The sequence below is a fragment of the Sminthopsis crassicaudata genome, chromosome 6 (assembly GCF_048593235.1).
Source record: "Sminthopsis crassicaudata isolate SCR6 chromosome 6, ASM4859323v1, whole genome shotgun sequence".
Lineage (NCBI taxonomy): Eukaryota > Metazoa > Chordata > Mammalia > Dasyuromorphia > Dasyuridae > Sminthopsis > Sminthopsis crassicaudata.
The window spans coordinates 250745913-250769955 of NC_133622.1; the positions used below are offsets into that span (position 1 = coordinate 250745913).

Sequence of the window (24043 nt, forward strand, 5' to 3'; positions counted from 1 at the left end):
CTTCCTCCGCCTCGGTCTCCTTCCCCGTCCCCCATCTCAGGCTTGCTTTGAGCCCGGCTCTCTTGGATTCAGTAACCAGCTGGCAGAGTGCCGGACATCAAGGGGATGGCCCGCTGGGCAGAAGGCACCATCCCTGGTTCTAATCATAGGATCTAGAAGTTGTGTCCCCATTTCACAAATGAGGGAAACTGAGGCTCAGGCTGACAGGATTTGCCAAAAGCACACAGAAGAATGGAGACTCATAGCTAGCTTTTCCAGTGAGGACTTTTCCCTTAAACCCCCCAGCTCTGCAGACACCCAATGAGCATATTGTCAGGACTAAGCTCCTTGAGGGCAAGAATCCTGTCTTTTTCCTTTATTTTTTCCCTAGCATGTACAGGGCCATGAATGCAGTAGGCATTTAATAAATGTCTCCTCAATAAATGAGATGAGAAACGAAAGATGGGTCAGATTGTGGGGCACAGACTGCATTTGGACCTGCTTGAGCAAGCCACCAGTCCCTCCCTGCATTGTACACCTTGTGTTGCCCTTGAACCAGACAGGTTCCCAGAATCCTCCTCTCTTTGAGTAGTTTCCTATCTCTGTCAGCAGACAGAGAGCCCGTCCCTCCCAGCCGGGTTGCTCATTCCTCTGTGGGATCCTGCTAAGCTCCCAACCACAGCTGCCATCCCCTTCGGTGCCCCCTAATCCTTGAGCAGATGATGCCCGTCAATGCGTTCTGGCTTTGCTCAGGAGCCCCAGACCTTACAGATCAGGGTAGCCCCAAAGGTGAGAGGAGGCTGGGCTGGATGGAGGCTCACTACTGCAATGAAGCTGCTCTTGGGTATAATCTAACTGCAAGCTAACCCAATGGCAGGAATTCTTTGGAGGCCCTATGGCCTCCCATAAATCCCCCACAGAGGCCCCACCCAACAAAATGTCTTCACACTTCATGGGGACCCAGCATGGGCAATTGCTGGCAATTTGTCAGCTCCACCATTTTTTTGTGATCAACACATGTATCTGGGTGATTGTTCACTTGTCAAAAGCCTGTTTACAAAGGACTGGGAAATAAGGCCGGGAGGTCTTTAAAAAAAAATCCAGTCTATCAGGAGCCGCGTATGCAAACGCCCAGTGCCTGCCTTGCTCTAGGGTCCCAGGCCTTGGGCCCCTGACAGGGGTCACCTCTAGCCGCCTCCTTTTCTAGAGAAGGGAAGAGCACTGGCCCTGGCTCGAGGTTAGTAAGCGGCAGAACTGGCTCCAAAACCAGATCTAGTTCCCAATAACCTTAGCACTGAGCTGACCGTGTGGCTGAGGGAAGGAGGTCAGGCTCGGCTGCCCAGAGGCCGCAATCACCCACTCTCGCACCTGAGTCTACACTCCAGTGTTTTCCGCATGCAGGTTTGCCATTTATTCAGAGCAGAGAAAGGGCCACCACAGAGTCCCCTTGTAACCGGTGGGTTATTTCAGGAGGGTCCCCACTCTGGAAGGTCCCCTGGGTGACTGAACTAGACGGAGCCTTTGAAGCTTTCTCACAGAGCTGACTGGCCAGGTTTTCTGCTCCCAGATCCTTCCAAATCTTTGTCACTCTTAGGATGCTCCAGGCTAAATTAAAAACTGGGGGAGCCCTGAAAGCGGAAGGGGAAGGATGACTTCCTTTTCACTTTGAACACCTTCCCCATCATGGGGCCCTCCTCCCCACCCCCCATTATCACTTATGGAAGTCTATCACCTGCTAAGGATACTTGAGAGCCTCACTGATGGCTCAGACTGACCGAGAGAATCATTCCCCTAGTTCAGGGAGGGGCCAGAGAGAATACACTGGCAGTGGCGTTGGGCATGGTCACCATTGCTGGTCAGCCCTCCCCCCCTTCTCTGACAGGCTGCTCAGGGTGCCCGGCTCTCAGCAGGGAAGCCGGACCTGGCCGGAGGAGGAGTTGGGATTTTCTTTTTCTGTTGTGCAGTCATTTCTGACTCATTGTGACCCCAACATGAGGCGGGAGGGTTGGCAAAAATGCTGGAGTGGTTCCATTTCCTGCTCCAGCTCATTTTACAAAGAGGAAACTGAGGCCTTGCCAGGGTCACCCAGCTAGTAAGTGAGGCTGGATTTGAACTCAGGAAGACTCCTTTCTTACTTTGGGCATGGCGCTCTGACCACTGGGCCACCACCCAGCTGCCCTGTGCTTTTTTACTGGGTCCTGACTTGACCTTTCCTGGGAATCTTGTTTGCTTAGAGACAATCTCTCTTGTCACCACGGAAGGAGGAGCAGCAGAGGGATGGAAAGCCATTTTTAACAAAAGTTGGGTAGGGGCCACGATGGCGGGCTTCTCAAAGGTGCAGATGACACAAACCCGGGAGGGGCGGCTCCCCTGGGTAACGGGGTCCGTCAGATCCTGGACAGCGAAAATGCTAAGGTGATGTTTAATAAGCATAGAAATAACCATCTTGGCTTGGACTTGGAAATCAGTTTCACAAGTCACAAGATGGAGATGGCTGGACAGTAGTCTGAAAAAGATTTAAAGGCTTTAGTGGACCACAAGCTCAGTGGATAGCTAGGTGATACTTATTCTGGAGTCCGGCTCAGCTTCCTGAGTTCAAATTGAGCCTCGGATACTTACTAGCTGTGTGACTCTAGGCAAGTCACTTGACCCCTTTTGCCTTGGTTTCCTTATCTGTCAAATGAGCTAAAGAGGAAAATGAAGCCATTTGAGTAGCTTTATCAAGAAAACCCCAAATGAGGTCACAAAGAATCAGACATGACTGAAAGCAACTGCCCCGTGGGCCTTATTAGGAGGACTTTGGTGTCCAGGACTAGAAATCATCCCTTTGCTCTTCTGTGGCCAGACCAAGACGCTCAGGCTCTGGGGCCATAGTTCAGGGAAGTGTGTTAAACCGGAGCATCCATAGATGGGCAAACAGCCTGGGGAAGGGCCTCCTCGCCCCCTCTGAGCCAAACACGGAGCTCTTTACTCTCCCCCCCCCTTACGCCTCCTGAGGCCCCGGGAATCAGCCCCACCACCTTTGTGAGCTTCCATAGTATCAGGGGCCCAATGGACCACACCAAGGCAGGGGGAAGCTGGTCATCTGGGGCCCTCTCGGAGGAGCGTTCCAACCTACCAGGAACCCCCATGACCACTCAGAGGCCCTTCTTTCTTAGCAGATTTGTTGGAGGTTGGGGCAAGCAGCCAGAGAGCCAGCCTGGAGGCCAGGAAGATACCTCTGGCACATACTGGCTTCTGTGGCTCAGTAGGTAGCGAGAGCTCAAATCCAGCCTCCCATACTTAACTGGTTGTGTGAGTCAGTGAGCACTTATTAAGCATCTAGTATGTTCCTGGCATTGTACTAAGCACTGCAGGTACAAAAAGACAAAAGAGACAAAAGATAATCCCTGGTCTAAAGAAGTTTATAATCAGGGGTGGCCAAGTGGTGCAGTGGATAGAGCACCAGTCCTAAAGTCAGGAAGACCCGAGTTCAAATCTCATCTCAGACATTAAACACTTCCTAGTAGTGTGACCCTGGGCAAGTCACTTAACCCTAGTTGCCTCAGGGGAAAAAAAGAGACACTTATAGTCTGACCAGGGAGACCAAATATGTTCAAATAAGCGGGAATAAATTGGAGATGATCATCAGAGGGAAGCCATTAAAATTAAAGGGACAGGGAAAGGCCTCCGGGGGAAGGTGGGATTTTTTTTTTAAAGCTTTTCATTTTCAAAACATGCATAGATAATTTCCAACATTCACCTTTGCAAAATTTTGTGTTTCAAATTGTTTTTACTCCCCTTCCCCCAAGCCCCCTCCCCTAAAGGGCGAGTAATCCAATATGTTAAAAATGTGCAATTCTTCTATACATATTTCCATAATTATCGTGCTGCACGAGAAAAATCCAGATCAAAAAAGAGAAAAAAAAAAAAAAAATGAGAAAGAAAACAAAATGCGAGCAAACAACACAAAGTGAAAATGCTGCGTTGTGGTCCACACTCAGTTCCCACAGTCCTCTCTGGGTGCAGATGGCTCTCTTCATCACAAGACCATTGGAACTGGTCTGAATTACCTCGCTGTTGAAAAGAGCCACTTCCATCAGTATTGGTGGTCATGTAATCTTGTGCTTTGTACAGTGTTCTCTTGGTTCTACTCACTTCATTTAGGTTCAGTTTCTATAAGTCTCTCCGGGCCTTTCTGAAATCATCCTGCTGGTCATTTCTTACAGAACAATCATCACTTATCCAGCCTTCTCCAACTGATGGGCAGCCACTCAGTTGCCAGTTCTGCAGGTGAAATTTGAAGCTAGGACCTGGAGGAAATCATAGGTCTGATCTGATGATGATGGGATATGGTGGGAAGTTACGGGATCTCCCAAGTTACAGGACATTCACGAAAGGGCCCTGGAGTGTGGGGATGGGAAAAAGGGTTACTTCAGCTTACTCAAAACTTCAGGAATGAAGGCACAAGAGTGACGAATCTCACCAGTGAGCGTGAGTAGGATGCAAGGAGAATTCCTTGAGAAAGCAAAGATGCTGCAGAGAGAGATCCCCCAAGAAAGGAGGTGGGTGAGGCAGGCAGGGAGAGCATGTGCCATTGATATCTAGGCAGCAAGGCAGGTCTGGAAACAGGCCCTGCTGTGAGTCTTGCTGAGTACTCTCTCTGAGACTCAGTTTCTCCTTATGCAAACAGAAGAATTTGGAGCAAATGGTCTCTAAAATCTTAGAATCACAGGAGCTAATAGGATCCCAATTTCTGATGTTAAGTCTTTGACAGAACTTGGGTGGCAAGAATTTATTCTTCTGGGGGACAGCCTTTGCAAAAGTGTGGAGGCCAGAGGCTGAATGATGATTTTAAGGATGCCAAGGAGACCAGTGTAGTTGGAACACAAAGTTGGTGGAGGTTAGAAATACACAAGTCTTCTGGGACTGGTCCTGGAGCCATGGTTAGAAATACACAGCCCTCCTGGGACTGGTCCTGGAGCCATGGTTAGAAATACACAGCCCTCCTGGGACTGGTCCTGGAGCCATGGTTAGAAATACACAGCCCTCCTGGGACTGGTCCCTGGAGCCATGGTTAGAAATACACAGCCCTCCTGGGACTGGTCCTGGAGCCATGGTTAGAAATACACAGTCCTCCTGGGACTGGTCCTGGAGCCATGGTTAGAAATACACAGCCCTCCTGGGACTGGTCCTGGAGCCATGGTTAGAAATACACAGCCCTCCTGGGACTGGTCCTGGAGCCATGGTTAGAAATACACAGTGCTTCTGGGACTGGTTCTGGAGCCATAGCATGAAATTCTGGGAGTCAGAAGTCCAGGCCTTTTATCCCCAACTAGCTGTGTTTCTTTATTTGGACTCCGTTCCCCCCCCCCCCCCCAACCTATAAAAATCAGCTGGTTGGATCAAAGGTTCCTTCCATTCAAAGTTACTCTAAGGACCAACCTGGAACTCTTAGCTCCCCCTAGTGTCTGACTAGAGAGTCAGTCCAGGTATAATTGCAATCCAGTTGCTCAATGCAGGACACCCACTGTCCTCTGCTGTCTCATCCTCTCCATGAGCTTCTCAGGGGCTGAGCTATACTTGTTAATGCATTAACTTGCCTCCTAAATGCCTTTCCTTGCAATGGGAAGAGTCCAAATAAATAAAAATAAATTTTATTTATAAACTTTATGTATTTATAAATTATATATATAAATTATAAAATGATATATTTATAAAAATAAAAATAAAGTTTTAAACTTTATATATTTATAAATTATATATATAAATTATAAAATGATATATTTATAAAAATAAAAATAAAATTTATTTATAAAGTTTATATATATATTATAAAAATATAAAAATTATATATTTATAAAAATAAATAAAATAAAAATAAAATACTTATCAACACATTGGTCCTCCAAAGCATACCTCGTTGAGCACCGTAGTCCACCACTTCTATCTTAAGAGTTAGGAGTAATACTCAACCCCAGTCCTCTGAAGTCATGAGTAGATTCATAAGTCTGCCAATCTTGTTTCCTTTACATTGTGGTGGTCATTCTGTATCTCATCTTTTGTTCCTGCTTACTATTTCTCTGCATTGATTCTTAGGAGCCTCCCAGAGTTTCTCCAAATTCTTTTCATCATTCCTTATTGCATTTAGATAATAATTGTTCGATGTGGTTACCCTGTGGGAACCACATCGGGGCCATTTTTTAGCTACAACAAAAACTGCTACTCTGCATATTTCTGTACCTATGACTCTTTACTCTTTGATTAGTTTCGCTGAATTTTGTTTTCTTACTCTTTTTTTATTCTTTGGCTCTCTGGAAGTGGATGGAGGGGGAACAATAGTGAGAAATGTAAGTGACATAAAAATAGATCAACAAAAATGTATTTAAAGCTTCCAAAAGAGCTCTATTGTCAAGAAGAAGGGAAGTAAGAGTCCCCAATCAAACTCTAGCTGAAGTAATGTGGTTAAGTTCTGGATGCCAGGAAGGATGTCAAGCAGCTGGCAAGCATCCAAGAGAAAGGTGACCAACATGGGGAAGGGCTAAAGAATATCTGTCAAATGAATCGGAGAAGGAAATGGCAAACCCCTCCAGTTCTGCCAAGAAAATCTCAAAATGTGGTCACGAAGAGTTAAAACAGGTTAAAATGCCCTCTAGAGGGTGGAACTAGGAACAGGGAGGGGAGAGAATTATTCTGTGTGCGGAAAAATTTCCTGAATTCAGCTTGAGGTATCTGCCAATGGAATGGGCTTCCTCAAGAAATAGGGAGTTCCCCATCCCTGGAGGTCTTCCAGTTAAAATTGTTTGACTCCTTGAGATTGAGATCCTTGACCATGTATGGATTAGATAAGCCCCAGAGATCCCTTCCAATTCCAAAACCTATTCTTGAACCTGTCCAATTTGGATTCAAGTTCTCCTATTTAGAAGTACTAAATACTAGCTAACATTTCTATAGTGTAACATATTTAATATGCATGGGAATGCCTGCCATCTAGAGGAGGGAGTAGAGGGAAGGAGGGGGAAAATTCGGAACAGAAGGAGTACAAGGAATAGTGTTGTAAAAAATTACCTATACATATGTACTGTCAAAAAAAAGTTATAGTTATAAAATTAATAAAAAAAAAATAAATAAAAAAAATAAAACTCATTCTTCTTAAAAAAAAAAACATTTCTATAGTGATTACTATGTTCTGAAGTCAGAAAATAAGCTAAAAAAATGAGAAAAAAAAAAGTTCCCACCATAAAAAACTATTATGTTGCCAGGGATGCTGTCACAAAAACAGAAGAAAATAACTTCAAAACATCAAAGGAAAACACAACCTGGATACAAATTCAACTAGAGTTCCGGGAAAGGATTTTTTAAAAACATGTTTACAAATGAAAATCATGTAGTGATTACTACGTGTGAGGCGCTGTGCCAAGAACTTTAAAATTATTACATTTAATCCTTACAACAACCCTGCCAGGCAGATGCTGCTGTCCCCATTTTACAGAGGAGGAAACTGAGACACATAGCAATTAAATAACTTGGCTAGGGTCACACAGCTAATAATGCCTGAAACATACTTGAACTCAAGCCCTCCTGACTCCAGACTCAGCACTATTCATTCTATTCACCTTATCTCTTTGGGACTCAATTTCTTCATTTGGGAAATGCTAATAATGATATACCAACTTCACTGTACCACTCTTCCATAACGAACGGAGCTTAAAGGCGGCTTCAAAATTATCTGAGATGAAGGATTTATATCAGATGAGGAAACTGAGGTCCAGGAAGATCATGTGGATAGAATGAATAGAGTGTTTGCTCAGGGCATACAGCCAGTGGATGGCAGACCTGGTCTTCTAAGCCAGGTTCTTCCAGCTCTTTCTGGTCCACTCAAGGAGTCTGGATGATATCTGGGCAAATCTCAGCTTTGCCCATTCTTGCTGGTCTGTTAAGTGCTTGTTCTCTCTGGATATTTTATACACATTATGTATACATACATGTTATGCATACATCTTTTTTAATTAATTTAATTAATATTTACAAAAATTTTATGCATAGGTAATTTTTCAGCATTGACAACTGTGAAACCTTTTGTTCCAACTTTTCCCTGCCTTCCCCCCACCCCTTCCCTCAGATAGCAGGTTGACCAATACATGTTAAATATGTTAAAATACAAGGTAAATACAATATTATAGACATGCATCTTTAACTTAATTAACCAGATTTGTTCATTCTAATTTTCAGGGAGTTTGTTTCCTGGGCAGATTTGGTGTTTTTTCTGCCAAGCTGTTAATTCCCTTTTTGATCCTTTCTTCCATAGCTCTCATTTTCTTTGTAAACATGTTTTTAAAAAATCCTTTCCCAAGTGGATATCTTCAACATAAAGAAGATCCAACTCACTTCCAGCTGATCAATGATGGACAGAAACAACTACACCCAGAGAAGGAACACTGGGAAGTGAATGTAAACTGTTAGCACTACTGTATCTACCCAGGTTACTTATACCGTCGGAATCTAATACTTAACGTGCAACAAGAAAATGGTATTTACATACATATATTGTATCTAGGTTATATTGTAACACATGTAAAATGTACGGGATTGCCTGTCATCCGGGGGCGGGAGTAGCGGGAGGGAGGAGAAAATTTGGAAAAATGAATACAAGGGATAATGTTATATATTTAAAAAAAAAATCCTTTCCCAGAACTCTAGTTGAATTTGTATCCAGGTTGTGTTTTTCTTTGATGTTTTGAAGTTATTTTCCTTTTCTGTTTTTGTGACAGCATCCCTGGCAACATAATAGTTTTTTTTTGTTTGTATGTTTGTTTGTTTTATGGTGGGAATCTTTTTTCTCATTTTTTAACCTATTTTCTGACTTCACGTTTGTATTAGGGTCAGATTCTTACGTGTCTCTGGAGGGAACATGTAGACTGGCCCTGTTGCATTTTTAGAGTACTGAATGTTGTGTTATTCTAGCATCTCAGGGACAATTCAAGCTGGAGCCCCACAAGTTTTCATTGCTCCCAAAGTGGTCTAATCTGAAGCAAAATCTAATTGCTGCCCTCTTGACCTCACTCCACCCGAAGTCCTCTGTAAACTCTTGACCAGAGTTTGGGTCCCAGCAACAGTAGATACTGCTGAAATCATCCCATAACTGCCAGGGAAAGCTCTGAGTGACTTTAGTCTGAGATCCTGCCCTGGTTATTCATTTGCAGGCTGGGCTAGAAGCTAGAACTGAGATCCACTCTGTTCCTGACATCTGAGCCACCCTCTCACTACTGCAGGCTTCTGAACGTAGAGTGCTAACCATATCAACTCAGCCCTCAATTGCTCCTTACCCCAAAATACCATCCCTGAGTACAGGTCCCCTCCTAAATTCACCTTGATCTGTGGCCTAGATCTGGGAGCTGGGATGCTACCAATGGACATCTATTCCTGTCTTTCCATTTAGGTCCAGGGCCTCCTCTTGTCCTAGTCTACACCACTGGAGAACATCCAGCCAGACCCCTCTTATCTGCCTCCCTAAACCAAACTGAGCTGGCCAAAACAACTCACTGTGACTTTTTCTTGGATTTCTCCACTCAGATTAAATGTGGCATATTTTCTAATTATACTTGGGTGTTAGGATTCCTACAAGGTGCTAAGTCAGTTATCTAACTTAGCATGGTACTTAATTAACAATTCTCTAGTTCACTAAGATCCCTTGCAATTCCAAAACTTATTCTTGAACCTGTCTAGATTCAAGTCCTCCTATTTAGAAGTACTAAACACTAGCTAACATTTCTATAGTGATTACAACGTTCTGAAGTCAGAAAATAGGCTAAAAAATGAGACAAAAGGTTCCCACCGTAATAAAACTATTACGTTGGCAAGGATGCTGTCACAAAAACAGAAGACAAAAATAACTTCAACCTGGATACAAATTCTTACTAGAGTTCCACAAGATTCACACCTTTAAGAGAGCATGTATAAGCTAGGAGCCTCAGCCAGGATTCAGTCAGAGAGAACAAGGCCACTAGAGGAGAAGCTCACTCTCGGAGGCGAAGACAGATTCATTCCATTTTCCACCTTTGTGCTGGCTGGAGGCTGAAGTACAAACCTTTGGATTCGGAGACATTTGGAGGGAGCTAGAGACAGAAGCTGGCAGAGGCAAAGAACTAGCAGCAAGATCCTCCAGAAATCTAGCCAAGCCCGCAGGGAAGGAGATAAGATTTTGAGGGAAACAATAAAGGATTTGGACTTTAACTCCTGGCTGCATTTGGGGTGATTACACTGAACTGAACTGAAGGCTGCCTCCAGAAGCCCCCCAAGAAACTTGCTCCTAGAGAACATTACACTTTAGAGAAGTGGGGGACACAGGAAGTGCACACACTGGAAATCTAGCTGTAAGATTTCTTGTTATTCAGGCATCTCAGTTTCTCCATGCTAATAAAGGGGAAAACACTCAGTGGCTCAGGGAGGGTCATTTGAGGCTGAGGAATTTCAGAAGGATGAGAAGAGTCTCTTGTACAATCTCGGAACTCATCCTTGGGAGGATTCATTTTTGTTCCTAGAACAGTCTATAAAAACATTTGTTAAGCACATACTAGACTACAGGATGGGTACTGTCCTAAATGCTGAGGATGCTGAAAGACAGGCCTTGCTGTTAAGGGGCTTACTGTCCCTTAATGAGGGAGACAATGTGCAAATAACTCTGAACAAACTATATAGGGGAGAAACTGGAGATAACAGAAAGAAGACACTGGCATTAGAGGGAAACTCTAGCAGAATTAGAAAATTAGAATTAGAAATTCTAGGTAGAATTTTAGCAGTACAGAGTTATATAGAGAGCATCAAAGAAGATAATATGTTTAAGTCATTTTGTGAACATTAAATACATTATAAATATCTCATTGTTTTCATTACGGGAATTATAATGATTTGGGGACATATTCACAAAATAAATGCGGCTAGAAATTGACTCAGTCAGATGGAAGGAAGAATAGATAATTTCCAGATCTGTTATTCCAGATTTCAATTTTTTAATCAAACCCATCAATTTTTTTGTGAGTTTGCAGTATATAGTGTCAAAAAAAGATAAACGTCATAGATTGAAGAAAGGAGGATACCAGCCACAGAAACTTGGCCAGAGCTTGATCTGGTATGTCTAGCGGTGCCTCCTATCTTGGTATATATCTAGGCGTAGCTCCCTATCCTGATCTACCTAGCCAGTGTCCAAAGAAGGGGAGGACGGTCAGAGGCAGGGGGAGGGAAGGCACAAGTTAGCCCTCAGCAACAATGCAGGAGGAAGGCCAAAGGGCCTCGAATCCAATCTCCCTGAGCTTGAAAGTGGATCAAATTCAGCAAAAGCTCATAAGATTCTAGATTTAGGCCTCAAAGGGACCTTAGATGTCATCTGGCCCCAAATCCTCATTCTACAAGTAAAAAACTGAGGTCCAGATTAAAATGGTTTGCTAAGGTTGGCGCAGATGGTATATTATTTCTAGGTATTCAACTCTGGTCCCTTGACAGCAAGTCACTGAACATCAATAAAACTTTTTCTTTAACTTTAGGTTTGTTTGTTTTAATTAAATATTATAAATCACAGTTTAAATTGGTTACCAACAACATTGGAAGAAAAGATATCCTTGAAAAGAACAAAAAATTCAAAAGAAAAACTTTTAATGAGCATAGGTAGAATTAAGCAGAAACAGGGGAAAAAAATACTACCATGATATAAACAGAAAGAACACAAAGTTTGTAATGATCTTTTATAAGCAAGATTAACCCAGAGAAGAGCTGAGAAAACGCAGAGAGGCAGAACTCTGGGAGTAGCTATTGTAGCTCTGTCAGACACAGCTAAGGCACGGTCAGCTTTGCTGAGCCCTTTTCTTACTTTTTTCTTTACTTTTACTTTTCTGTTAACAAGAGATGGCTGCCTGGTAGGAGAGGAAAGTGAGGAGGGTGAGCTCTTGCGCCTCAGAAATCGGAAATCCTTACAAATCGGGGCTTTATTGTTTGGTTTAGATTGGTTAGATTTTAAAAGTGTAAATAATCAGATTTCACTTAAAAGTGTTTGGGCAAACTTTTTTTTTTTTTTTAATTCCTGCAAAATCTGGTTGTTACACATTGCCAGCATTCCCCTGGTTATATTCGGAAATGAAATTGATGAGAAAACGTCCAAGGAGACAAACATACAAAGCAGATACAAAGTAACTGGGGCGGAGAAAGGACATAAAATTGATACAATGTAACTTTTAACAGCCGCGCATCCCCAAGAGAGAGTGAAGAGACTTTTCTACATTCCCGGAAGGAGGAGTTGATGGGGGAGGGGAAACAATCCTGAGCGGGCGGACTGGTCTTTGCCCTTCGGTATATGCCCCGTTTCTCACAGCGCCCCACAAACAGTAGTTGTTTAAATAAATGCCGTGAATCTCGCCCACTGCAGAGGAAAAGCTCAGATTTATTTCCATCGCTATTTTCCTTCCTCGCTCCGTCCCAGGAACCCCTTCCACAATTGGGGGTCCTCAATGGGAGGTGAAAGGAAAAAGGTCTAGGGAGGCGCCCCGGCCAGAGTCGGACGCTCCCATTAGTGGCCCAGAGGTTTTTGTCACTTTCTTGGACTTTCAGCGCGCCTGCGTTAAGAGACATAAACAGGCTCGAATAGCGCGTGCGCATTGGCTTAGTTTTGTTCTCTCTTACCAGATACTGGCTAGGTCTTGCTATTAGGAGAAAAGGGCCCCCGCCTGCCTTCTTGCGCTTGCGTAATTGAGCTGAGGGGGGCCGGGATTGGAGGCATATGGGACGTGGGGAAGATGGCCGACCTTTTTGGCGCCTGCGCGTTGGAGTCTAGCTGGCTTTGATGTATATAGGCAAAGAGCCCTTCCGTTTGAAGCTTGGGCGAGGATGGGGTAGAGAGGCGAATTCTTTAGGCTAAGCGCCTGCGCGCTGGGTCTGTAGTAAGGGCGGGGGAGAGATCGCGCTCTCCCGGACCGGCGCCTGCGTGCTAGCGCAGAAGCAGCCTCTCTCTCCCGACCACACGCCTGCGCGCTGGCGTCGCAGCAGGGGCGGGGGCGGGAAGCGCGCGGGAGCGCGAGGGTGCGCGCTCCGGGTTGGGCGCCTGCGCACTGCGGCCCTGGGGGCTCCCGGGCTGAGGGAGAGGAGGAGGGAAGATGGCGGCCGTGGTGGAGAATGTAGTGAAGCTGTGAGTGGCGACCGCCGTCTCTCTTCCGAGCCGGGGGGGGCGGGCCCGGGCCCGGGGCCGTGGAGGGGGGCGTGGCGGCGGCCTGCGCGGAGGCGCCGCTGGGGCAGGCGCGGGGAGGCCGGCTCCGGCCGAGGCCCAGGGGCGGTTGAGCGCCGGGACGGGGCGCGTGGCAGCCGCGGGAGCGAGCACTTCCGGCGGGGGCGTGCGCGCGGGCCCGCTGCTGCCAGGCGCGCCCCCGAGGGGAAACTGAGGCCCGAGCTCTGGCTCTTGGAAGGGACCTCAAGGGGAAAGACATTTGGCCTAGGCCCTTCGATCCGACCAAAGGGTAAACTGAGGCACTGCGGGCAGTGCCGTGCCCAAGGTCACGGAGTCGGTGGGAAAGGTCGCGGGGGTGGGGCCCGAGGGACCATCTAGTCCGACCTCATCTTTGACAGGTGGGGAAACTGAGGCAGGGAGCAGGAGCTGGTTCAGTCCAGGCTCTGAGAAGCAGGGCTAGGATTCGAACCCAGATCTCTCCTCAGCACTATCCCATTGGCGGAGGGCCTGAAAGGGCGGTCATCCTTTAGCTGGACTGTGCCTTTGCTTCCGCCCCCTCCATCGTTAGCCCCCTGGGGGTCCGGAAGGCACTCTGAGGACGTGGGGGCCCCGTCATCACCCTCCCGAGAGCAGCCAGATGGGGTTTGTGGAATGGGGGGCGCGGAGGTTCTGGAGGGGCTCAGAGGAAGGGGGCAGAGGAGGGAAGCCCCCTCCCACGCTGAGCTGAGGGCCGGGCCACGTGGCAGGCGGCCTCGAAGCTGCTGTCCAGGAGAGGGTCAGCATCCCTTCTGGTCTCCGGACGCCAGATTTCAGGGGGGGCAGGGAGCTTTCCTAGGTGACTCTCAGCTCTGCCCTTGCTCTGTGGGGGCTGAGACACTGCCCCTTAGCTGGGTGCCCTCCCTCTTTGGGATGGTTTGGGGGTGCAGTGCTCTCTGAGGCAGCCCCACCCCCTTCATCATTCTCTTTCTCTCTGATCTGTCCCCCTTTCCTCCCAGGCTGATGAATCGCGCTGATCCCCCACTTTGTCCTTCCCGTCTCCCCCATCCCATCCCCTTCCTCGGGTTTGGACCCTCGCCGGGGGCCGGAGCAGCTCTCGCAGATTTCACCCTGAGTTAGGGCTGCTCTGGGAAGAGCTTCTAAGGGGAGCAGGATCGCTGCGAGGGGGCGCCCTCCAGGTGGGGGTAGAGGGGCTGGCAGGGCAAGCTTGCCACCTTCCTTCCTGAGGCAGGCCATGGCTCCTCCGTCTCGCCTGGAGGATTCAGGGGGTTCTGAGTGGAGTTGGGGTTCCTGAACCCACACAAGCAGGGGGGCAGCGACTTCCCTCCGGGACAGTCTGCGGGGGCTATGGACGACAGCCCTCCAGAGAAGGGAACTTCGCCTTCTTTTTCCAGGGGAGTAACCGTTGTCCCCTCAATCCTCCCTGCACCGTCGCCAGGCTGGTTTTGCTCAGTTTGAGAGACGGGGCCCTGTTGTGCTCCATCTCCTGTGGGCTCTGTCCCCAGCATAATGTAAGGGAGCCGCCCACCAGCCGCCAACACCCCAAAACAGGCAGCCCTCCCTCTGTGGGCCGCCTAGCGGGATCCGAGCCTCCATGTTCGCGGAGCCTCCTCTGTCCCGGTACCAGGCGCTCCGGCTGGAGTTGTGTCAGCCTGTCTTCTCCGGGTCGCTGCCCCCAGACTCTCTGCCCTTTCCCCAGCACACTCGGTTCTTGGGGAGAGCCGTGTGGCCCATCTCCCAGCCGGGCTCTCCCAGCTCGCCTCCCATCTCCTCCTGAATGTCACTCTCAATTCCCATCAGTGCAAACAAAGGAGCCGCGCTCCTCAGCCTTGTTTATTCAGTTTTCTTCTCGGTGCAGAGACTGGAGGCCTTTCTGAGAGCGGGCTAATGCGGACCCATTGCCGCCTCCTCACAGAAGAGGCCTACCTCCAATTACAGGAATTACAGCCCATTGAATTAAGCCGAGCTGGCGGCCTTTCTGCCGCCGCCTTTTGGTTAGGCTTGGGGGTGGGGATTTCTTTTTGAGAGCTCTCCAGATCACGGTTCGGGGTTAAGGCAATTCTGGGCCAGGACCCACGGAGGCAGGTCTCGCAGCGAGCCCTCCACGGAGAGATGCTTGAATCAGATGGAACCGGGGCGTGGCCTGTAAGGAGCAGAGGAGGAGGGAAGGCTGGAGGCAGCAGCTTGTGAGCCCTGTCTGCTGCCCCTTGTCCCCGCAGCCTCGGGGAGCAGTACTACAGAGATGCCATGGAGCAGTGCCACAACTACAACGCGCGCCTGTGCGCCGAGCGGAGCGTGCGCCTGCCCTTCCTGGACTCCCAGACTGGAGTGGCCCAGAGCAACTGCTACATCTGGATGGAGAAGCGCCACCGGGGACCAGGTGCGGCTGGGGGAGGGCCCTGCCGGCCTCCTTTGTTCCCTGCACGGCTGACTTCCCCCCCCAAACTCTCAATGTTCCTCCCTGTTGTCCGGAATCTTTCACCCCAGCCTCCAAGTGAGGGCTGGTCCAGAGGGCGCTCTCCTCGGGTCACTGACTCGTCTCTTCTCCCACAGGACTGGCCTCAGGGCAGCTGTACTCGTACCCTGCTCGGCGTTGGCGGAAAAAGCGCCGCGCCCACCCTCCCGAAGACCCCCGCCTCACCTTTCCCTCCATCAAGCCAGGTAGGTGGAGAGAGCTGCTGAGAGCCCGGCAGACCGGGAGCCTGGGCTTCTGGGAACGGGAGGGCCCTGGCTTCCAGCACGTCTCCCTGGAGCTCATCCGCATCTTATGTCCCAGGCCTGGCTCCCAGTGTCCATCCGTGTCTCAGTGTAGCCTGGCTCTCCTTTCAGACACAGACCAGACCCTGAAGAAGGAAGGACTGATCTCCCAGGATGGAAGCAGCTTGGAGGCCCTCCTGCGCACTGACCCCCTTGAGAAGCGGGGTGCCCCCAATCCGCAGGCGGACGACGATAGCCTGGGAGAGTTCCCAGTTACTAACAGCCGAGCAAGGAAGGTAGCAGCTTCTCTCCCACATTGGAGGAACCTCACAGGAAGCTGGGGCAGCCGGCCACGCGAGGGCGGGGGGAGTGCGGGCCAGCCTGGGTGGAAGCTCTGGGCGACCCCCTCTGGTTGCTCCTTCCTGCTTCAGCTTTCCCCCTTCATTCTTGCTGAATGCAGACCTCAGGAAAGGAGCTAGTTACCCTCGTCTGCCATTGGCAGGCTAACAGCCGAGAGTGGGCAAGTGCCGTGCCCGGCGACCCGGCTGTGTCGCCCCCCGTGCATTGTGACTGGGGTCGTGTCCCAGCATCCTTGCCCCTCTCCCACCCATCCTAATCTTTCCCCCCCCCCCCCCCAGCGGATCCTGGAGCCTGAGGACTTTCTGGACGATCTGGACGATGAGGACTACGAGGAAGATACGCCCAAACGCCGTGGCAAGGGCAAAGCCAAGGTGAGCCGGGAGAAGGGCCTGGCAGCCCTCACCTGCCTCTGCCCCCAACATAGAGCCATGGGGAGGGCACAGCAGGGGGATCCGGCTCGTCCGTCCCTCAGACAGTCATCAGACGCCCACAGCATAAGGCACAGGGACGCTTGACTGCCTGGGACCGTGGGAGCCGGGTAAAGGGACCTTCCTCGTTCCTATTGGCAGGGCAAAGGGGTGAGCAACGCCCGGAAGAAGCTGGACGCTTCGATCCTGGAGGATCGGGACAAACCCTATGCCTGTGACAGTGAGTGCTGCCCAGTCTGGGGGAGGACGGGTCCCCTGTCGGGGGGAGACATTGGCTGCCCGAGCGGTGCCCAGTGTGGCGCGCGGGGCCCCCAAGCTCTGGGAGGCATCGAGCCGGCCGCACGGGGAGCGCCTCGGGAGTTCCCCACTGAGTTTGTTTAATGCAGTTTTCTCTCTTCCTTCCTCTGTCCTGTCTTCCTCCTGCCTCCCCTTCCCCCCTTTGTGTCCCTCCAAGCGCCCCCCACGCTCGGGGGCTTCTCCCTCCTTGGGTTCTCCCGCCGCAGCTGCTGCTCCTGTCGTGTGTGCGTGTGAGCGTGCCTGCGGGTGCCTGGGTGTGAGTGGGCGTGTACGGGCCTTCCTCTCACGACTTTTCTTTCTGTCTTTCAGATAGTTTCAAACAAAAGCATACCTCGAAAGCACCCCAGAGAGGTAGTGGTCCTCTCTCGGCGCTCTGCCTTTGTGTTTCCCTTTCCCTTGCTCCTTCCTCCGACGCTCCTCCTGCCTCTGTCTTCTGTCTGAAAGTCTCTGCAATGGCAGCGGGCTGGGGGGGACAGGGAGGGAGTCTTTGCTCCGCTGCACCCCCCGGACCCCGGCACCTGCCTCTGCCCCCACGTGTCGTGCACAGACTTGCTCCCCTAGCACCCGGGCCCTGGCGTTGGATGGCTTCTAAAGAGAGCGGGCGGAAGGGGGCCTCTTCCCCCTGAAGTGACCCTCGGTGCCTGTTCTCCTGCCCCTGATCTGGTGGGGCTGGGGGCTAGCAGAGGAGCAGCCCCTGAGTCCCAGCTGCCCTTGAGGCGGGGCCCGTAATGGGGCTCCCCCTTGGACCTGCCACCGATGAGCTAATAACCCCACTGGCCTTCTACCCACCCACCCCCTACCTTGCCATGATTCCTCTCAGTCATGTTGCCTGGGACCGCTTGGGTCCGTTCACTTTAGGTGGGGAGTTTAGGGGGTGCCCCGAGCTCTCAGGCCCTGCTTATGAACGCGGGCCTGGGAAAGGATCTCCTGCCCCCTGCCCCTGCCCTCTTGTAGCAGCCAGAGAGCCTCCCGCCCTCCCGCTTCCCCTCTCCTCAGCCTGAAGCACTCCAGGCTGGGCGGGGATGAGGCGAGAGGTGCCCGGGCTCCAGAGCGGCCGGTTGGGCATCAGCGGGGCCTGCTTTGGGGGGCGGGGGAGGAAGGGGCCGGGGGAGCAGGCGCCCGGCCCGCCACCGTCCACCATCAGCAACATCCACTAGAGATCCGTCCCCAAGCCGAGCTGATGTTCCGAGTTGGGGAGGGAGGAGGGGGACCTCCTTGCACCCTGACAGAGGCCTGGACTTTGCAGGGAGCAGGGAAGGGGTGCCTGGGAGCTCACGCCTCTCTGTCCATCCTCTCCCCAGTCTGTGGGAAGCGTTACAAGAACCGCCCCGGCCTCAGTTACCACTATGCTCACTCCCACCTGGCAGAGGAGGAAGGCGAAGACAAGGAGGACTCCCAGCCTCCCACCCCTGTGTCCCAGAGGTCTGAGGAGCAGAAATGTAAGGAGACAATTGGGGGGGGGTCTTTAACATGGGAGTTGGCTTGTGCCTTGCCCTTCCTTGCGGAGTGGGCCCCATGGGCTCCCAGGAGCCGGCTTCACCTTTGTCCTTTGCCCTATAGCCAAGAAGGGCCCCGACGGGCTGGCTCTGCCCAACAACTACTGTGACTTCTGCCTGGGGGACTCGAAGATCAACAAGAAGACGGGGCAGCCTGAGGAACTGGTGTCTTGCTCCGACTGTGGCCGCTCAGGTACCTCCTGGGGCGGCCCCCCGGGACGAAGGGAGGGAGGACCCGCGTTGCCGACATCCCGAGGGGACTCCCAGGGCAGGCCCGGCCTCCCTGCTCTCCCCTCTTGGCCTCCACTTGGACCCTTCCGTTCCCACAGGGCACCCATCCTGCCTCCAGTTCACTCCTGTCATGATGGCTGCTGTGAAGACCTACCGCTGGCAGTGCATCGAGTGCAAATGCTGCAACATCTGTGGCACCTCAGAGAACGATGTGAGTGCCCGCCTGCTGCCTCCCCCCGATTGCCTCCCCCTGTGGCTTGACTAGGGCATGCTGATCCTTCTGTCCCCCTTCCCTTCTGTCCCCCCAGGACCAGCTGCTCTTCTGTGATGACTGTGATCGTGGCTATCATATGTACTGTCTTACCCCCTCGATGTCGGAGCCACCCGAAGGTGAGTGTCCCCAGGAGACCTGGGCCCCTCTGGGCGCATGCCAGTAGACACAAAGACACAAAAAAGAAATGGACCCTTGGTTCTAGGGGGGCAGGCAGCCACACACAAGTGTACACGTGACAGTGTAGGGGAAGAAGACCCCCGAGTGGGGTGGGGGGGGTCAGGAAAGGCTCCTGGCATCTCCCGGAGTGATTCCAAGAAGTGGGGGTGACAGGGAGCCCCAAACAGGTTGGAGGTCTTGTTTGTTGCCCAGCCCCCAGGGGAGAGGGCAGGGTGAAGCAGGATCCTGTAGGGCATCCCCCTTGACGGGGTTCTGAGTGTGTGAGCTGCGAGGGGGTCCTGGCTGCAAATCTTGGCCCAGCCCCTTAGCTCACCTGTAAGATGAGAGGATCCACCTCCAGGCCTCCAGCACCCCTCCGGGCTCTAAAGCGGGGATCCCTGATGAGCGGAACCCTTCCCTGCGGGAATGAGGACAGAACAGGACTCAGCCATGAGGGGCCTCGAGGGGGTCCTCCCCCAGAGCAGCAGGTGGCAGTGACTGGGGTGCTTCTGACCTGGGACTCTCCCGGGAGAGCCCAGAGCTTACGGCCGGGGCCCGCGGACATGCTTAATTGCAGTAGAAATGCTGACCAGCAGGATTCTGAGGGCTACAGGAGGCTGTGAGCCTCTGCTCAGGAGGCCACCCTCAGCTGCCGGCCTGAACCCCCCTGCAAACAAAGAGGGGAGCCCGGGCCCCACACACCGCCTCAGGTGCTGGCTGTGCGATGCCCGGTTTATGCTCCAGGATCCCTGCCAGGAACACCCCACAGGGGTGAAGGGGGCAGAACTCGGGCTTGTCGGACCCCGGGTCCTGCCTGTTTGGCAGAGGATCCTGACTGGGGCCGCCTGCAAACGTAACCCTGTCCTCCACAGGGAGCTGGAGCTGCCATTTGTGTCTGGACCTGCTGAAGGAAAAGGCTTCCATCTACCAGAACCAGCACTCTTCTTGATGTGGCCGGGAGCCCGGGCACCCCAGGCCCCTTCCCCGGATGGGGCTCTGTCTTTCGAACCTCTCTCTTGTTTTCCACTTTCTCCTCTCCCGTCCTCCTCTTTGGCAGGCCCAGGGAGGGCAGTGCCAGGTTGTGTGGGGTGGCAGGCCAGGCTGACCTGGCAGCTCCGACACTGCCTGGCCCCGGCCTCTCCCGGAGGTGGGGGAGACAGGCTGCCCCTAGGAAGAACGGCCCAGCCTCTCCTCGCTCCTTTGCTCTCCGTAAAGTGCATTCACTCTGCCTGCCTTGGGCCCAGGCCCTGCTTCTCACAGGGTTCAGCTGTGCCCTCCACGCCGGAGCAGGAGGGCAGCTCACTTCTTTCCCAGCTCTGCCCACTCTGCCCCTCGGGTTTGCCCTCCTTGCTTTCTGAGGGCATTCCCAAGGGACCGTGGAAGCTGGGCAAGCCTGGGGGGCTCTGGCTCCCCCCTGCCTCTCCACTTTCCCACCTCCTCTCCCTCCTGCCCCTGCAGCAGAAGGGCACCCAAGGCCCGGCATGACCTCGGGCCCCCGGCCCCTTGGTGCTGCCCCCGGCCGTGGCGACCCCTCCCTCCCGGCTCATCTTCCGCAGCCTCTTTCGTGGCGAAAGTGATTCTCTACCTTGTGTGTCCACTCTCTTTCCTCAATTCCCCTTCTCCTTGTTGTTGTTTTGTTTTGTGGGGAGAAGGGAAGCATCAGGGGGCCGTCCAAGCAGTGTGGGGGCCAGAGGGAGATGTTGGATAATGTGCCTGTTTTTTAACTCTACTTCAAGCCTACCTCCAAAATCCCCTTTCCGTTCTTCCTCCTCCCCACCTGGGCCTTTAGCCTTCTGCCCTCAATTGAATTGGGAGCCCCCCAGGCCCCCACACCCCAAGCACCCAAGCTCCTGTGTCACAGGGGAGCCCCTCAGACATCCTCTCCTTGCACGCTTGCTAGCAGCTGGTAAGGCCTCCATGCCCCTCGTTGTTCCTCGGACTTCTGCCAGGCGAGGCTGGCAGTGGTAGGGAGGGGCACAGGACATGGCAGTGCCCCCAGGGAGCCCCTTCTGCTTGGGCCCGAGACTGGGCCTCTCTCACTGTCACTTTGGAGTCGAGGTGTCATTTTTTTAAGTTCCTGTATTCCAGACATTAGTACAATAAACATTTTTACATGGAGCCTCTGCTGCTTTGTGGGGCTCGTTGAAGGGAAAGTTGCACTCGGTGCCTGCTGGGAATCTTCCAGCTTAAACTGGTGCTTTGGAAAGGGTTCTGGGATCCTCTTCCGAATATGGGGGGGGGCTGGGGGCACAATTTTGTCCGAGTTTTGTGAGAAAGGTGCACTTGGTGGAAGGAAGTCTGTCTAGAAATGGCTATGATGTTTTGGATTTTGTTGGGGGGGGCATTAATGGGGGGCCCTTTGGTAGAACATCCAAGGTGTCTCATCTGTGGATCCCAGCATTTTGTTTCCCTGCCTAAGTCACCGAACACAAACATGGGTGCTGGTTTGGACCCGAGCATCTCGGGAAGTCTCCCCCAGCCTCAACCAGTCCTGACCACATCCTGGCTTCTGAGCCGCAGCTGCCTTGAAGAGTGGCCCGAGGGATGGCCGGGACGGGTCGAGGGACGAGCGACACGGAGGAAGTGAAGCCTCCCAGGGACCGTCTCCAATATTGGGGAGGTCTGGCCTATGAATTGGTTGGACTTTGCCGGGCTGGCTCGGAAATACTGTGGAGAACCACAGTGCCCGGCTGGAGAAGCAGCGGAGCCCCTGGGGCTGGGTCGGCATCTGCTTCCCGGGTTTTCTGGCCTGACTCCATTACGTAACGGCAGCCTCCTGACGACCAGTCCCCGAGCACTGTCTCCTGCTCTGCAGAGCTCTTGTCCCTTCAAGTGTGACAGAGGCACAAGGCGGTCAGGGCCCTTATTGGGGCCCATTCCAGCCGTTAAATTGTTATGTTTGAGAGTCCACACTAGAGCAGTCGGGTAAATGTTACAAGCTAGGCCTTGATTTATTATTTTAAGGGATTGCGAGACAGAGGGGAGGAAAATGGAGGTCGGAGAGCTCAGTGGGTAGGGAAGCAGCTCGGGTAAAGGCACGGAAGGTAGGTGGGCCAGATAGTGTGTCTATCAAGTGTGTGAAAGGGAATACGCACAACAGCCAGGGCTGAATCCAGTTTGGGACGGGCATTACGTGCCAAGGGAGCTTGGTTCTGATCCCAGAGGAGACAGGGAGCCGCCAGAATCCGGAGCACCGGGGACAAGCCTGTCCGTAAGTGCCCAAACTGGAGACTTGCCCCGGAGGTTTCCAGCAGCCATTAAGGAGGTTCAGGGCTCCCCACAGGGAAGCGTTTTGTCTGAGAAAGCAGCCACTGACAGTCTGTAGGAGATGGTGCCCCGCAGCTCGGCCCTGGGTGGAATCTCCAGCTGCAGCCCCCGAGGTTGCCATGTAGAGAGCCTGCGGGCCTTGGTCCGGCCTCCCTCCACAGCAGCAGGCAAGGGCAGCCAGAGCTCTCGGGCAGACTCTCCTGGCCAGCCCCTGGGCGTCCTCTCCTCCCAGAGGACAGGCGGGAGAGGCTGACCTCAGGCCGGTTCAGGTGAGTCACACCCGGGCTTTTGGGGCGGGTGCACAAACACACCTGTCGGCTGCTTTGGGCCTTGGAGCCTCTCGAAGGGCATTGTGGTGGTTCAATCACGCCCGACTTTGGGGATTTTCCTGGCAAAGTCCCTGGCATGCTTTGCCATTTCCTTCCCTACCTCATTTTAACAAATGAGGAAACTAAGGCAGAAAGGGCGGAGTGTTTGAGACCAGGGTCACCCATTCAAGAAGTGTTTAAGGCCAGATTTGAACTCAGGAAGCGGAGTCCGGCCGTCAGGCCCGGCTCTCTCCACTGCACTGTCTACGGGGAGGAACGGGGCTAAGGAGCCATCCCCGACTGGCTGCCCCTCGGCAGGAATCTGCGCTCAGACTGAGGGAGAGTCAACTTATCTGTGCCTCGGGCCAGGGGGAGATGGGGGGAGCTCGGCTGGGCGAGGCAGGAGCATCCGGGACTCACTGGCCTGGGGGAAGAATCCGCTTCCAGGAGCGGCTGCCAGCAGGGCTCCAGCTCGTCCGGGCAGCACCCTCCAGTCAGGAAAGAAGGGGGGGACAGAATGAGGGGGGCAGGAGGGCTGTGGATTTGGGGCAGTGGGGGCGGGTGCAGCCATTAGTGGGAGAGGTGGGGCATTTAGTTACTGAGAAAGGGGAAAAAAGGGCGGGGGGAGAAGATAAGGGAGGGACCGTGGGCGGGGCGAGCAGTAGAATTAAATGGAAGTTAGCCAGGACGGAGGTAAGTGCGCGAGGAGTATTTCAGGCTCTGAGGAGAATTCATTAGGAAAAAAAGGAGGATCTCATTGAGGGCTCAAAGTCAATCGTCCCCGGTCCCCTCAGGCGGCTCGGCACCTCCTTATTCATTCGCCCCCCCTCCCCTTCAGGACGGGAGACCCGCCCAGCACAACTTCTCCGTCCAGCGGTCGGCCAAGACGCGCCTCCAAGGGGGAGGGGCCTGACCTCAAGCCCAAATCTGTCCCTCCCCGGGGACCGCCCTCCGCCGTGAGCGTTCTCCCGGAGCCATTTGCTCCCCGCCCTGCGCCAGCCTATCCGAAGCGCCCCGGACAAAAGCCCCAGCTGGCGCCACGCCCCCTTACCCCTGACTCTTCAAATCCGGCTCCTTATCGGTCACCGTCAGCCCAGCGTGCCGACCTCCCCTCAGCACCCACCTTGGTCACGCCCCCGTTCTGCCCATCACCTCAAAGGCCCGCCCCTGGCACCTGCCTGTTCCCTCCACTTTCCCTTAAGCCCCGCCCCTCATTCGGCCTTATCTTTACTTCCTGGCCATGCCTATTACCACGAAGACCCGCCCCTGACACCTGCTTTCTGCCTCATTCCCCACTCTGGTCTATTGGCACAAAGGCCCGCCCCTCAGTGCCAGCCTTTCTCCTCACTCCAAGGCCCCGCCCAATG

The 24043-nt window shown here is 52.6% G+C and overlaps 1 protein-coding gene and 1 long non-coding RNA gene across 3 annotated transcripts; one reads left to right on the forward strand and one right to left on the reverse strand.

Annotated features, from left to right (window-relative positions):
* The first annotated feature begins 12979 nt into the window (after positions 1–12979).
* DPF2 (double PHD fingers 2) lies at positions 12980–21219 on the forward strand. Of its 2 annotated transcripts, XM_074273657.1 has the most exons (12): positions 12980–13129; positions 15382–15542; positions 15716–15823; positions 15992–16155; positions 16498–16590; positions 16789–16867; positions 17254–17295; positions 18246–18383; positions 18505–18633; positions 18770–18882; positions 18980–19061; positions 19974–21219. In XM_074273657.1, the coding sequence occupies exons 1-12, from the start codon at positions 13098–13100 to the stop codon at positions 20048–20050; spliced, it is 1218 nt and encodes a 405-aa protein (XP_074129758.1). In that variant the 5' UTR covers positions 12980–13097; the 3' UTR covers positions 20051–21219. The 2 variants fall into 2 exon arrangements, with proteins under 2 accessions (XP_074129758.1, XP_074129759.1); XM_074273658.1 differs by lacking the exon at positions 17254–17295 and having other exon boundaries at positions 12981–13129.
* LOC141546102 (uncharacterized) lies at positions 17296–23806 on the reverse strand. Its single transcript, XR_012483230.1, has 3 exons — positions 23728–23806; positions 19436–19519; positions 17296–17407 (listed from the first exon to the last, which is right to left on the reverse strand). It is a non-coding gene; the product is annotated as an uncharacterized LOC141546102 (long non-coding RNA).
* Positions 23807–24043: the final 237 nt, after the last annotated feature.